Raw genomic sequence first — 14,328 nt, 5'->3', positions numbered from 1 at the left:
CAGGAATAACCCCTGAGAGTCACCAGGTGTGGCCCAAAAAACAAAACAAAACAAAAAAAAACACTCAAAACAAACAAACAAAAACATTGAGAGAGGAACTGAAGAGAAACTTCTCCCAAAAAGACAGAAATGGCCAACAGACACCTGGAAACATGTTTGTCATCACTGCTTATCATGGAAATGAAAATCAAAATGTCGCCAGTGAGAGGTGGAGAAAAGGGGAGCCTCATTCACTGTGGAAATGTGCTCCAGTTCAGCCACTTTGTTTTTTTGTTTTTTGTTTTGTTTTTGTTTCTTGGGTCACAACTGGCAGCACTCAGGGGTTACTTCTGGCTCTGCACTCAGAAATCATTCCTGGCAGGCAGGAGGGGCCATATGGAGTGCCAGGATTTGAACAACCATCCACCCTGTGTCTGCTGCCCTACTGCTGTGCTATTTCTCCAGTCCCATTTGTTATATTTTGAAGACTTTTCATAAAACTGAAAATATAACTACCATATGCTCCAAAGATTTGACTTCTTGGTATCTACCCAAGAATACACAAAAATATTAATCTGAAAATGTATGGGCACACCGATATTCACTGCATTTCAACAGCCCAGATCTGGGAATGATCCAAATGTCCAACAACGGATGAGTTGATCAAAACACAATGGAAAATAACTCACCCTTAAGAAAAAAGGAAATTTCATCCCTAATACTTGGAATCGGAGGACATCAGGTTAAGTGAAGTGAGCGAGAAGGCGAAGAACACAGGCCTTATGAGCTCTTTTCTGTGGACTACGAAGAAGCTAAGTAACCTTTTCAGTTCCTGAGTTTTGGGTACTACCTTAACAGCCCCACAGAACATGTCTCATGCTACTGACCCTAGTCACTAAAGGTTGTTCTGAAATTCACAGTTTTTGTAGGTCCCCCTCTTCTGGGGAATATCTCAGAAGCTGATTTTACTTATCATACCTAGGCAAAGAATTAGTCTCATTCTATCATCCAATATGTGAGGAGTCTGGCCAGAAGCTAATTGAGGCCCAAGGCTCCATCCAGCTCAGCATTTCTTTCCTTCCAACCTTCAAATGGAAAACAATTGTCTCCACCTTGTGACAATATGTGGGTACTGCAGGCCAAAGGCTGGCAAAGGCTGCTCTGAATCTGAAGATAGGCTTCCATTTTTGCCCATGGATCTTTTTTTTTTTTTTTTAATATCTTTATTTAAGCACCATGATTACAAACATGTTTGTAGTTGGGTTTGGATATTATCAAGTGAGTTGGAAAGACAGTACAGTAGGTAGGTCATTTGCCTTGTATACAGCCAACCCAAGTTCAATATCAGGCATCCCACATGATTCTAATGATCATTATCATCAGGAATGATTCCAGATGTGGGAGGGAGGGAAGGGAGGGAGGGAAGGAGGGAGGGAGGGAGGGAGGGAGGAAGGAAGGAAGGAAGGAAGGAAGGAAGGAAGGAAGGAAGAGAGGAAGGAAGGGAGGGAGGGAGGAAGGGAGGGAGGAAGGGAGGGAGGAAGGGAGGGAGGAATGGAGGGAGGAAGGAAGGAGGGAAGAAGGGAGGGAGGGAGGGAGGAAGGTAGGAAGAAGGAAGGGAGGGAGGGAGAAAGGGAGGGAGGGAGGAAGGAAGGAAGGGAGGAAGGAAGGGAGGGAGGGAGGAAGGAAGGAAGGGAGTGAGGAAGGAAGGAAGGGAGGGAGGGAGGAAGGAAGGGAGGGAGGGAGGGAGGAAGGGAGTGAGGAAGGAAGGAAAGGAGAAAGGAAGGAATGAAGGAAGGAAGGAAGGAAGGAAGGGAGGGAGGGAGGGAGGGAGGAAGGAAGGAAGGAAAAAAGGAAGGAAGGAAGGAAGGAAGGAAGGAAGGAAGGAAGGAAGGAAGGAAGGAAGGAAGGAAGGAAGGAAGGAAAGAAGGGAGGGAGGGAGGGAGGGAGGGAGGGAGGGAGGGAGGGAGGAAGGAATTGTCTGAAGTCTCCCTAGGCTTTCCAACCACTTCTTGGCAGCCCCCTCACCTCTAGAGAAAATAGTATTGACTGCCTTTATTTTGAAACAAAAAGTTATAAAGAGTCAATTCGATAAGCAAAGCTTGCAAATTTATGTTAGAAAATGCAGGTTTAAAATGATTTGAAACCCTCAAATTCCAAAGTGGATGAATTTCTAAGTCAGAGGCTTGTCACAAAGCTAAACATCAGAACCAGTGCCAATGAGAACTTTATCTCAGGATGTTGGCTTTCTGAAAACAAAAGCAAGCTTGGAAACAGACTTGAAAACAAAACTGAAAACAAAAGCTGGTTTTTGTTTTTGACTAATAGACTCAAAGTCTATTCTAACCCTCAAAAATTCACCATCACATAACAAATCAGTTTCAAAATGAATCCCTTGAATAGTTGGTGCCCTCTGGATTTCTGTGGGTGATATAGCAAGAGCAGTCACTTACATGCCATAGGGTTCCGTGAGCAACTCTGAGCTTGGGGCCAATGCAAAGTGGCTTATCTACATTGTACTTCAAAGTAGACAAGTGGACAAAAATTGTGAAAAGAGGAGAGACTGAAAACAGTGCTGTCAAGAGTTCAAAGATGGGCCAAGGAAGGCCTGTGACTCAGCTGCTAACGGCACCATACACTGCCCGACAGACAGGCCTCTGTGGGCCCCACTTGCCACATAAATAAAAATTAGGCTCAAAAAGGTGCAAAATCTCACACAGCTGGTAGAAAGCATGGGAAAGTCACCATCCGGTTTTCCTTACCACCCCAGTGTATGTTTTCTTCTCTGCTGAAACAGGTTGGTCTCTACTTGTATTTTTTTTTTTTTTACTGTGAGCTTTTATCATGTATTCAATACTTTGATACTGTATTCAAGTCACGTAAAAGGTACCTTTTTGGAGAAGTAAAAAAGTAACTTGTAGGGCCCGGAGAGATAGCACAGCGGCGTTTGCCTTGCAAACAGCCAATCCAGGACCAAAGGTGATTGGTTCGAATCCCGGTGTCCCATATGGTCCCCCGTGCCTGCCAGGAGCTATTTCTGAGCAGACAGCCAGGAGTAACCCCTGAGCACCGCCGGGTGTGGCCCAAAAACCAAAAAAAAAAAAAAAAAAAAAAAAAAGTAACTTGTAAGCCTCTGGATGCTTCTGGCAAATACTTGCACCCAGTGACCACTGGGAGTAATTACTGAGGATGCCGCTTAACAGGTTTTAGGGTCCTTTTACCACTCACTCCCTTCTAATATGGTATATCCCTTGATGGTTTGGTTTTAGAATTGCCAAAGTCTATGCACTGTGGAGTCCAGAGACTTTTCCTAGACCCATTTCACTGGTTTTTGAATAGAAGAGTTGGAGACATTTCAACAGACTGAGTACCTATGGTAGGTCTGGGGATCAAACTCAAACCTGTATGGTTTCCCAGCACGCCAGGTATGGCCCAAAGCAAAATCAAGAATAAAATAAAGCCATAGAAGACTAATGGAATATTTTTCTTGTGCTGAAAGTGAACAAGCCTTCGATCCAAGTCTCAAATAGAATTTTCAGACCTGTTACCTCCAAATGTGTTTATTTTCCCTTGGTACTCATCAAATATTTACTGAGCCACGATTCGGTTCGGTATTAAGCAATAAAGAGAAACAGATGGGATTTCATTGCCCCATATTGGGCCGACAAGAAAACAAACCTTAATTATAAATTACCAAAAAATACTACGGAGCTTTATAAGAAAGCTTAAGGACATTAACAGAAAAATGGAAGCAAGTGATTGTGAGTGGAGCCATCTGTGAGCCTGAAATTGGGCAGCTTTGAAGAAGGACCCAAAGAGGAGGGTGTAGGTGGGAGGGGGCCACGAGATATGTTTCCTCAGATAGGGGCAGAGGGCTTCGTTTGGGGGGTTTGGTTTGGTGTTTGGGTTCACACCCAGCAATATTCAGGGCATAACTTCTATTTGAGCTCAGGAATCATTTCTGGTGGGCCCAGAAGAACCAGGTGCGTAGGTTGTCAAAGACTGATCTACATGTAAAAGGCAAGTGCCTTATCTTCTATACTATCTCTCAGGCCCACACATTGGTCTTCTGCAGGTTTATTTTTGCAGTACTGGGTACCCAAGACATACACTTTGCTACTGAGTCAGCTCCCTGGCCAATAAGTGTTTTGTGGGGGCTGGTGGTTTAGCTCAACAGATAAATGCTTGCTTTGATTGTATGAAGCCCTGGCTTAATTTTTATCTACGCGCAAAGTAAGGCATGAATGTGATATTGATTTGATGCAAGCTTTTATTTATTTTTGGTTTTGTTTTTGGGCCACACCCAGTGACACTCAGAGGTTATCCCTGTCTATGCTCTCAGAAATAGGTCCTGGCTTGGGGAACCATATGGGACTCTGAGGGGTCAAACTACAGTCCTAGGTTAGCTCATGCAAGGCAAACACCCTACTGCCTGCACCACTGCTCGGGCCCCAAGCTTTTATTTATTTGGAATTTTATTGGGTATCTCCCCATGTGCTCAGGGGCCTTGGGGCTACCCTTGATTGCAGGGCTATGCTGTGTTGCCTAATGGTTTGGGTGCTCAGGCAGGACAGGCTGGAGGATACCTTAATTCTTTGGAGTGAATGTATTGAACTCAGGACCTCATAAGGCAGAGTGTGTTCTCTACCACTGCTACATGCCAAGCCCCTAAAGCTCTAAGTTTGAAGTTTAGTGGGGAGATTGGGGAGGGAAAGGCGAGAGGCAAATAGTAAGTGACAGAAGGAAAGAGGCAGAGGGTTGTACACACTTTGGTGGTGGCAAAATCCAGTAACTGTGTACACTAGAGCCAGAAATGTTAACATTATTGTAACAACATGCCTAAAGTCTAATTGAAAAAAAATATTTTGGGGGGAAGGCACAATGGTCAGGGCTCTGTGCTCAGAAATCGCTCCTGGGATGCTGGGATTAGAACCACTGTCCATCCTGGGTTGGCTGTGTGCAAAGCAAACGCCCTCCCTCTGTACAGGCTATTGCTCCAACCCCTAACTGAAATTTTTTAATATTTTTACAAAATTTTATTTATTTGCTTTTGGTTTTGGAACTGCACTCAGCTGTTCTCAGAACTTACTCCTGGCTCTGTGCTCAAAAATCATTCCTGGCAGTGCTCAGTGGACCATAGATGGCCCAGGGTATTAAAGCAGGTTTACTGTGTGTAATGTAAGCACCTTAGCTATAGCCTTGGCCCTAAGAATTGATGTCACATTTTGAAATTTATTTATTTATTTTTGGTTTTTGAACCATACCCGGCAATTGTCATGGGTTACTCCTGGCTTTGCACTCAGGAATTAGTTCTGGCTGTACTCAGGAAGCCATATGGGATGCCAAAGATAGAACCCTGGTCAGCCACGTGCAAGAAAAGCTCCCTACCACTTGACTATCTTTCTGGCCCCTAAGAATTATTTTGTTAACTTCGCCTTTCCCAGGGAGATGAATTTGAAAGGAAGCAAATCAAGAAGCAGGAAGATCAGCTAGCAAGCAATTTTAAAATTCCAAACTAGACACAAAGGTGCACAGGGGCCCTGGGACAGGTATTTGGAGAAAAGTGATGTGAAAGGAAAGTAGGCTGAGAAAGTGAAGTTTAAGAGAATTTTTGATTAAGTCAAGAAGGAATTAGAAAGAACTTTGGACTGGGAGAAATTCTTACTGCAGTAACCCTATGTATAGCAGTCGTCTAGATGAGGTCCAGGCTTGGCTTCGTAGAGGAGTTAGGAAACCAAAGACAGAACTCTGACACATAATTAATATAATATAACCAACAAATAATATAAATAATCATATTAATATAACATCAATAATATTACTAATTATTGATTGATTATATTGTTTAATGAATGAGGGAAGTAGAAAGTCTGTCTCAAATACAGGCAGGTGGGTAGGGAGGTGGGAGATTTGGGGCACTGATGATGAGAATGTTGCATTGGTGAAGGGGGGGTGTTCTTTATTTGACTGAAATCCAACTACAATCATGTTTGTAATCAAATTGTATAAATAAATATATTAAAAATAATAATATATTGTTTAAATGGTTAATTATTAATAGTATATAAATATGGATCAGTGTATTATTTAAATATATTAATACACAAATATATTAATTGACAATTAATAACTAATCAATTAGTGTATGGTATACATTAATATATTTATGTGTTTATGTTTATATGTGCATAATTGTGTTAATTAATATAAATATGAAATTAATATATTAACATAAACATGTCCTCCACTGAGAATCACCTGTCCATAGCAGCTGCACATAATTTGAACCTGTCCGGGAAAAGCAGCTAATATCTTAGCCGCTCTAAACTGTTTTCTTCATCAGGCAGCTCTCAACATAGACTCTACAATAACTGACATGTTCCTCCCCTTTTCCTCTATGTAGTGGTTATTTTGTAGTGACTAGAATCAAGGGAGGGAATAATTTTTTAATGAAATAAGTAAAATAAGCAACTGAAAGTTATAGAGGAGAAAAATAATTGCCTAGCCCTCTACCTGCCTGACTTCTTAGCTGAGACATTGCTGAATAAAAGACAGGTGTATAGAAGACTGACCTTGACAACCAAACTGGCCAGAATATTTCCTGGCACCATTAAAAAATCTCAGGGTTCAATATTGAGCATGGTCGGAGCCTGTAGTTGATCCCATAACAGTATGCTTCAAGGGTGGAGAAGCACTGTATCTCTTAGGCCAAGGGAATTTCCTTTCTAATTTCCCCAATTACTGTGCCTATGCACAAAACAAAAAAGAAACCTAAAAAATAACTTGCCACACCAGACCCCCTTCTATTTTTTTTTTAATTTGGTGTGGTTTTGTTCTTTCTTTTTCTTTCTTCCTTCTTTTAAATTGAAATCCACAGCTTCTACACAGGGGCTCATCCCCATTTTTATTTCTTTTTCAACAGAACCATAGAACACAAATAAAAAAATTATTTTTTTGTTTGTGTTTTGGGCCACACATGGCAATGCTCAGAAGTTTCTTTCTTTCTTATTGGTTTTTGGACCACACCTGACAATGCATCAGGCTTACTCCTAGCTCCATACTCGGTGATCACCCTCAGGTGCCAGAGATCAAATCTTTTATCTGTGTAAGAGATCAATATTGTGGCTACACAGTATAAGAAAGGTCACACAACCAATACTAAGCTCTTACACAGATAAAAAGAGAAGAAGAAGCCAGAGAGATAGAGTGCAGGTAGAATACTTGCCTTACACGAGGCAGGCCTAAATTAAATCCCTGGCATCACATATGGTTCACTGATCCCACCGGAAATAATTCGATCCCTGAGTGTAGAGCCAGGAATAAGCCCTGAGCATAGCTGGGTATGGCCCCAAAACAAAACAACAACAAAAATTAGAAATTATTTTTAAAGAAGAAGAAATGGAATATGGCCATGCCTTAATAAAACTGCAAGAAATATGTGAAAATAGTTTTTGATTCTGAACAGTCTTCTCTTCACCCAAACTTTTTGAGAGCTTGCATTTTCACTAGCTATTTCCTGATGAATATTCCCCCAAATGCTACATTTACAAATAACCATTTCTGAATAGCCATTCCTATCTACTACCAAGCAAAATAAACTCACCATATGGTCATAAAATGACTGTTTATCTAATAACTGCTAAAATGCCTGTCCACCTCTCCACCCTTTTTTCATCCCAGACTGGGAATCTTCGTTTTGTTTTGTTTTGTTCTGTTTTGTTTTGTTTTGTTTTTTTGGCCACAACTGGCAGTGCTCAGGCAGTGCTCCTGGCTCTGCACTCAGAAGTTGCTCCTGGCAGGCTTGGGGACCCTATGGGATGGTGGGAATCAAACCCAGGTTCGTCCTGGGTCAGCTGCATGCAAGGCAAACGCCCTACTGCTGTGCTATCGCTCGGCCCCTAAACTAGGAATCTTTAAAGCGGTGCTGTCCCTGCCTCCTGCATCATGACTGGCAAAACATGATGATAAATAGGTGGATAGCCAATAATGAAATGGAAGTGGTGGATAAACACAGGCTTTTGGTGTCCAGAAAGTTACTGTTTGCTTTTTCTACACTGTTCATTATGCCTTGGGTATTAATGGAAACTAGAAAATCCTTTTCCATCACAACAGCCAGATGACTAAGCAAGCTCTTACAACATTCAAAGAGCAAATATTTGTTATCTCAAAATAGCTGCTTCAAAACAGAACAGGTGATCTTGGGAAAAATAAATGTAGACGGCAGGTGATGGGAAAGATAAAACCTCTCCCCAAAAGGTTGCAGGAAGCCCCACCTAATTTTTGATTCAAGCTCTATGCTAGATTTGCAGACTTGCTGATTCTAATCATCCGTGCAAATCATTTCCTAAAATCAGCTCTAAATAGACAATAATCCCGAGATAACTTTTATGTGATGACTTAAAAGTGGAGAAACAACAAATCCTAATAGGATTTATGTCAATTTATGTGTCAACACCACTCACGACCTTCCTTGGACTTGAGGACACTGAACATTGTAAAGAAAGCATAAAATCAAGCTGAAGTTCACATCAGCAATTTATAGGGACTGGGGAAAGAATGCATGTTTTCCTTAGAACACACTTGTACAGTAAACCGTCGAAAGCGTCCTCTTGAATTTAAACTAAATAAAACATGCTACAGCATTAGGGCTCTAACTCATTAATCCAGAGATCATTTAGAAACTGCATTTAGAACAATGCAGGAGAATAAACTGGCGGCTCACTACCACTTCTTAAGTGCTAAATTTAAATTTTTGTCTATAACAAAATCATAAAACAAAGCAATACTTTGTAAAACTTTAAAAAACTTTGCTTCTTTGGAGTCAACACTCAGGTATGCTCAGGGCTTACTCCTGGTAGTGCTTGGGGGACCATATGAGATGCCAGGAGTTAGAAGTACCTTATCTGCTCTACTATCTCTCCAAAAATCACCCCTTTTTTTTGTTTGTTTGTTTTTGGTCACACCTGGCAGCGCTCAGGGCTTCCTCCTGGCTCTACGCTCAGAAATCACTCCTGGCAGGCTCGGGGGACCATATGGGATGCCAGGATTTGAACCACCGTCCTTTTGCATGTAAGGCAAATGCCCTACCTCAAAAATCACTTTTTAAGAAAAATATGATAGCCCATAGTTAAAAACTTAGATAAAAAATCAAAGAAAAAAATCAAAGGAAATGGTCTTATTACCTTTGAACTATATAGTATTTGTTATATTTTGAAATATAATTCTAAAAGCTTTTGACATAGTTAAACTCCCACTCTCAATATCTCTTCACTTACCTCTTGGACATTAATAGCATTACCCCTAAGAATCAAACCATATTCTGCAGATCCAACTTTTGAAAAACCTTTGTAAATAAAGCTGGCAGTGATTCAAAGAGGCAGCCAACTGGGAAATACAATCTCTGAAAGATCCATCTGAAAGAATACATGGGGTCTCAGGCCTTATTTTGATGTGGGGCTAAGACCAGATGTTCTTTCATATACTCAATAGTCAAGAATCAGGCTATGCCAACATCCCTGTCAAATCTGTGAACAGGGGGTCTTGAAAGACCTTATGTTCTCCTATGAATGGTTTACAGACAGTAAGTGGTGTGTGGGATGTTGAGAAAGGAAAAGCAAGGGGAGAAAATGGAGCATAAATAATTTCAAAAGCGATTGGAAATTTCAAGGTGGCAAAATACAGCAAGTACCTTCGATGCTCTGTGGGCCCACAACATTCAAGGCCTGGTGGGCTGGATACTCCACTCGAGGTCTGGCAATGCCCAACTGCTCCATTACGCCATGAAGCAGTCTCTGGATATCTGTTTCTGAGACCCGGTCAGGGGTCCGAGGACTATATGCAGAAGCTGGCAGGCACGCACATGTCAGGCAGAACCCGAGGCCAAAAAGTGTGATGGATATCATCCTGGAAACCATTTTTATCCTGAAAAAAAAAAAAGCTAAATATATTGATGGATCACAGTTGGTAAGTGTGCAGAGGCAATCTGCAACCGCTCCAGAAGTTATTTCAGTATCCTTTTATTTTAAATTACTTTAAGCACTATAGATACAAATTTGTTCATGATTGAGTTTCATTCGCAGAATGTACATCACCCTTCACCAATGCATTTCATGCCACCAATGTCCCCAGTTTTCCTCTAACCCCACCGTATGTATCTGGCACAGGCATTCTCTCTCTCTCTCTCTCTCTCTCTCTCTCTCTCTCTCTCTCTCTCTTTCTCTTTATCTCTCTTTCTCTTTCTCTTTCTCTCTCACTCTCTCCTTCCCTTATTTTTTCTCAGTCTGCTCTGCACTATTGTTAATAAAAGGGTACCATGCCTATCACTTTATCCCTTTCAGCACCCAGCTCTTGTCCAGAGTGACCAGTTTCAATAAGTTCCAACTACTGTTGTCATAGTGGACCCTTCTTCAGTCTAACTGCCTTCACTCCCCCTTGTGGAAAGCTTCCTACTATGAGCTGGTCCTCCTGGCCTTCATCTCTATTATCTCTGGATATTATTACCATACTCTTTTGTTTTTTTGTATATCCCACAGATGAGTGAGATTATTCTGTCTCTCCATCTCCCTCTGACTCATTTCACTCAGTCAGGAGACAATTTCAAAGTGTACCAATATGGGACAGCGATGACCATTCCCACAAGTGTTTATTTTACTTCAGGCATCCAGTTGTGGGAAGGTTTTTTAAGAAATAAAATAAAATGAAAGAAACTTGCAATGATTTTCATCTGACTCTGAAAATTCTGCAGTGTCAAATCCCACTTCTTTGCCCTCTCAAAGTGTAGAAATCTGACAACAAATTTGGGAAAGGAAGACAGGTGAGACCTGTAGTTTCCTCAGACTTGAGGAAGGCATGACGCAGACCAAGTATAACAGAGCAAGGAGAGCCAGGGTATTGGGACATTGGTTGGAACACTTAGCTTCTATGTAGCAAGCCCAGGTTCGATTTCTGAAACTGCATATGGCCCCCCCAACTCTGGCACTGCCTGGAGCGAACTCTGAAAGCAGAGTCAGGCATAAGCCCTGAACATGGTCCAACCCCCATTCCCAGGAAACACCAACACCAACACCAACCAACCAAACAAAAGGGAATATTTAAGCCAATAGCTAACATAGGAGCTCCAGACCCGACTCAGCTGGGGCCTGCCCTGAAATCTCTTGTGTGTGTGTGTGTGTGTGTGTGTGTGTGCGTGTGTGTGTGTGTGTGGTGTGGTGTGTGTGTGTAGATGTGTGTGTGTGTGTGTAAGAAGCCAGGATGTAAAGCCACCACAGGCCCTTGAGAAGTATGTGTGTGTGTGTGTGTGTGTGTGTGTGTGTGTGTGTGTGTGTGTGTGTGTAAGAAGCCAGAATGCAAAGCCACCACAGACCCTTGAGCCTTACGTGGCATCAAAGATGCCGGCCAGAGTGCCATTCAGTGCTGGAGGTTAAAACTGGCACGGCTGGGCAAGTGACAGGGAAAACAAAACAGGTGAAGAATAGGAAGCAAATCAACCTGGAAGCAAACAGCCTGCTCTCAATGCTGGTTTCTATGGCACTAAATGCCTGCAGGAGACCGGAACCACTATTTCTGCTTCTCTGCAGCTGCGTAGGCGATCTAAGAGGCAGGCTTCCAGGAAACCCCTTTTTCCTCAATTTACTGTGCAAAGAAAGAGTAGGGGGTGCAATTTCTCACCAACAACTGACATATGTATATCCCTTAGTATTAAATCACATCATAAATCATCTTATTTTTTTGAAGAAGGCTGTATCTGAGTTCTAAGAAAACCTTGTTCCCCACACAGCCCAAGATATGGTAATAGTGGGTATCATTATATAATCTATTATATCGATATGTGATCATATAGTATATGAACCTATTACTAGATATATTCTATAATAGGTTATGTTATTATAACGCCTATTAGATATAATAAGAAGCCTCTCCAGCAGTCTCCATCACTCCTGTCCAGGCTCAAAGCAGATGGCAGGGGTCCTTCTGCCCCAGCCACCCAGAAACCAAATCCACAGGGACCCACAGGGACCAGGACACCCCTGGCCCCCAGACTCCATCCCCAGATGGCCCGGCAGGATGGACCTCCCCTCCAGCCTTTGTCCGGCTTGGCCTGCCTGCGCCCCTATCCCAGACCCCGGGTGGACGCAGGGGACTCACCAGGCGCTGGGCGCTCCTGCCTGCAGCGTCGTCCTGGCTCGGGTGGGCCGGGAGGAGTCACCGGGCGGGTCCGATGGCGCTTGCGTCGCCTCCAGCATCCTCCCGGCCCCGCCCCGGCCCGCCCTCGGCAGGTGGACGCGGGTCCCCGGCCTGCACGCCGGAGACGGGCACCTCCGGCCAGGCCCGGCCCCACCGACTGCGACCGCCCAGGGGACCCTCGCGACCTCTGCATCCGTCCTTCTGACAGGTCAAGTGGAACTCTTGCTTTTGATTTGATCATGTCCCGCTTGTTTTGTGGCTTTCTTTGTTTGCACTAAGCGTGTGTGTGTGTGTGTGTGTGTGTGTGTGTGTTTGTATTTGAACCTAGCCCTCTGCATTCAAAGCAGAGCCCTAGTTTTCTCCTAAATGCCTCATGTCAGGGATAGACGTCCTGATAAGATTGATTGATGATAGGAGATAGGAGGTAGATTATAGATCAAGATAGACAGGAGGTAGATAAGATAGAAGATAAAAGGCCCAATAGCACTAACTACTACATTATGACTACTCCTCAATGACTTCGGTACACTCTTTTAAGCACAATGACTACAGACTCTTCTGTAAATGTCCTGATAATTCAATCTGTCTTTGTGTTATAATAAATAAGAATTCAGGCTGGGTGGTGGGTGAGAGACTGGGGACACTGGTGGAGATGGTCACACTGGTAGGATAGACTGTTGGGACAACCAGGAAAATCAGTGTTGGAATAAAAAAAAAATCAGTGAAACACTTATACTAGCGTGGGCTTGACACTAAGCAAACCCACAATAAATTCTTAGTGACTATAGTGTTGCCAATCAGCTAATTTATATTAGATCTTTATTATTCTTACATCTCCAAAGCTATAACACATGCCCACATATCATCAGCATATTGTCTTCCTTCAACTAACATCATTTCCATTTTGTACAATTAACCAGCTCTTAAAGTTCTTTTTTTCTCTAATTACTGTACCTTCAAGCTTGAATTTTTCACTTTCATACTGTACTCTGTAGTGCAGCCTTCAGCAAACAAAAAAATTGATGTGCCATGTGTGTAGATTGCCCCTTTTAATATACCATTGATGCATCTTAGAAAATCCAACAATGGGGCTGGAACTGCACAGCAGAGGGGCATTTGCCTGCAAGCGGCTAAACCAGGAGGAACCTGGGTTTGATCCTCGACATCCCATATGGTGCCCAGAGCCTATCAGGAGTATTTCTGAGCACAGAGCCAGGAGTAACCCTTGAGCACCACTGGGTGTGCCCCCCCCCAAAAAAGAAAATCCAACAAGTTAGGTATTTGAATTCAATCTAAATGCCTCAAAGAATTGTCTTCTAATTCAATATCATGCATAATATAAACTAAAATGTATTTTGAAGTTAAAAAGTAGTTTAAAAATGTTATCAGAAGCATTGGAAAATGAGTATCTGGACTCTATGATATGTGTTTCTTGTATCAGATAGACCCATTTCCACAAGAGTTTGGAGTGAGGCCACAATGAGAAGAGCTTGAAGGATCACGTGTCAGGTATCAAACTGGAGCCAACTTCATGTGAGGCAAGTCCCATAACCCTTACACTATCTCTTGCCCCAATACAGTTCTATAGCCTTAAAATAGGTAATCAAATAGAAACAGGAAATTGAGGATGTAGTGCCATCTGAAATTTGGTAAAGCAAACATCTAATGACTAAAAACTCATTCACCCCCCCCCACACACACGTCTGGTGTGAGTAGGTGTGTAAAGTCATTCTATGCTGCCTCAACATCCAGACATTTCGGGACCCACAGCCGCTTGTGCTGGGGCCATGCAAGCTGGGGATCAAGCACGGTTTTTCTGATCACAAAACATGTACCGAATCTTTTGAACTATGAATCCAGCCCGGAACATTTCCCTTCTCTACCATGCAAACAGATCTACAAACCACTGCAGCTGAACTTACCTGTACATTTCTTCCTCTAAAACCTAGGATGTATCCTTTATTTAAAAATTTTCAAGTATCAGTTTACAGTATTAAAGTCCCAATTTTATAGTTGCAGTTATACCGATCCCTTTTCTAGTTCTTCTGCTGGTATCCTTTCTGTAAAGATGCTATTTCCAAGGTCCTGGAGATTGATCACTGGCAGAGCACTTGCCATGACGGGGCCAGGATAACACAGCAGGTATGGCATCTGACTTGCACGTAGCCA

The 14,328-nt window shown here is 42.6% G+C and overlaps 1 protein-coding gene across 3 annotated transcripts in view; it reads right to left on the bottom strand.

Annotated features, from left to right (window-relative positions):
• The window catches only part of SCG5 (secretogranin V), a 239,057-nt gene that overhangs the window by 50,463 nt on the left and 174,266 nt on the right, over window positions 1-14,328 (bottom strand). For 2 of the 3 annotated variants that reach the window (XM_049789806.1, XM_049789807.1), the window contains exons 1-2: window positions 12,121-12,234; window positions 9,665-9,897 (exon numbers count right to left, since the gene is read on the bottom strand). In XM_049789806.1, coding sequence (XP_049645763.1) covers window positions 9,665-9,897; window positions 12,121-12,218 — 331 coding nt within the window. In that variant the 5' untranslated portion in view covers window positions 12,219-12,234. Of the gene's footprint in view, window positions 1-9,664; window positions 9,898-12,120; window positions 12,235-14,328 lie in introns of those variants that run through there. The other variant, XM_049789808.1, reaches the window with a different exon arrangement.

The sequence above is a fragment of the Suncus etruscus genome, chromosome 16 (assembly GCF_024139225.1).
Source record: "Suncus etruscus isolate mSunEtr1 chromosome 16, mSunEtr1.pri.cur, whole genome shotgun sequence".
Classification (NCBI taxonomy): Eukaryota; Metazoa; Chordata; class Mammalia; order Eulipotyphla; family Soricidae; genus Suncus; species Suncus etruscus.
This window is presented reverse-complemented; position numbering and strand designations above follow the sequence as displayed.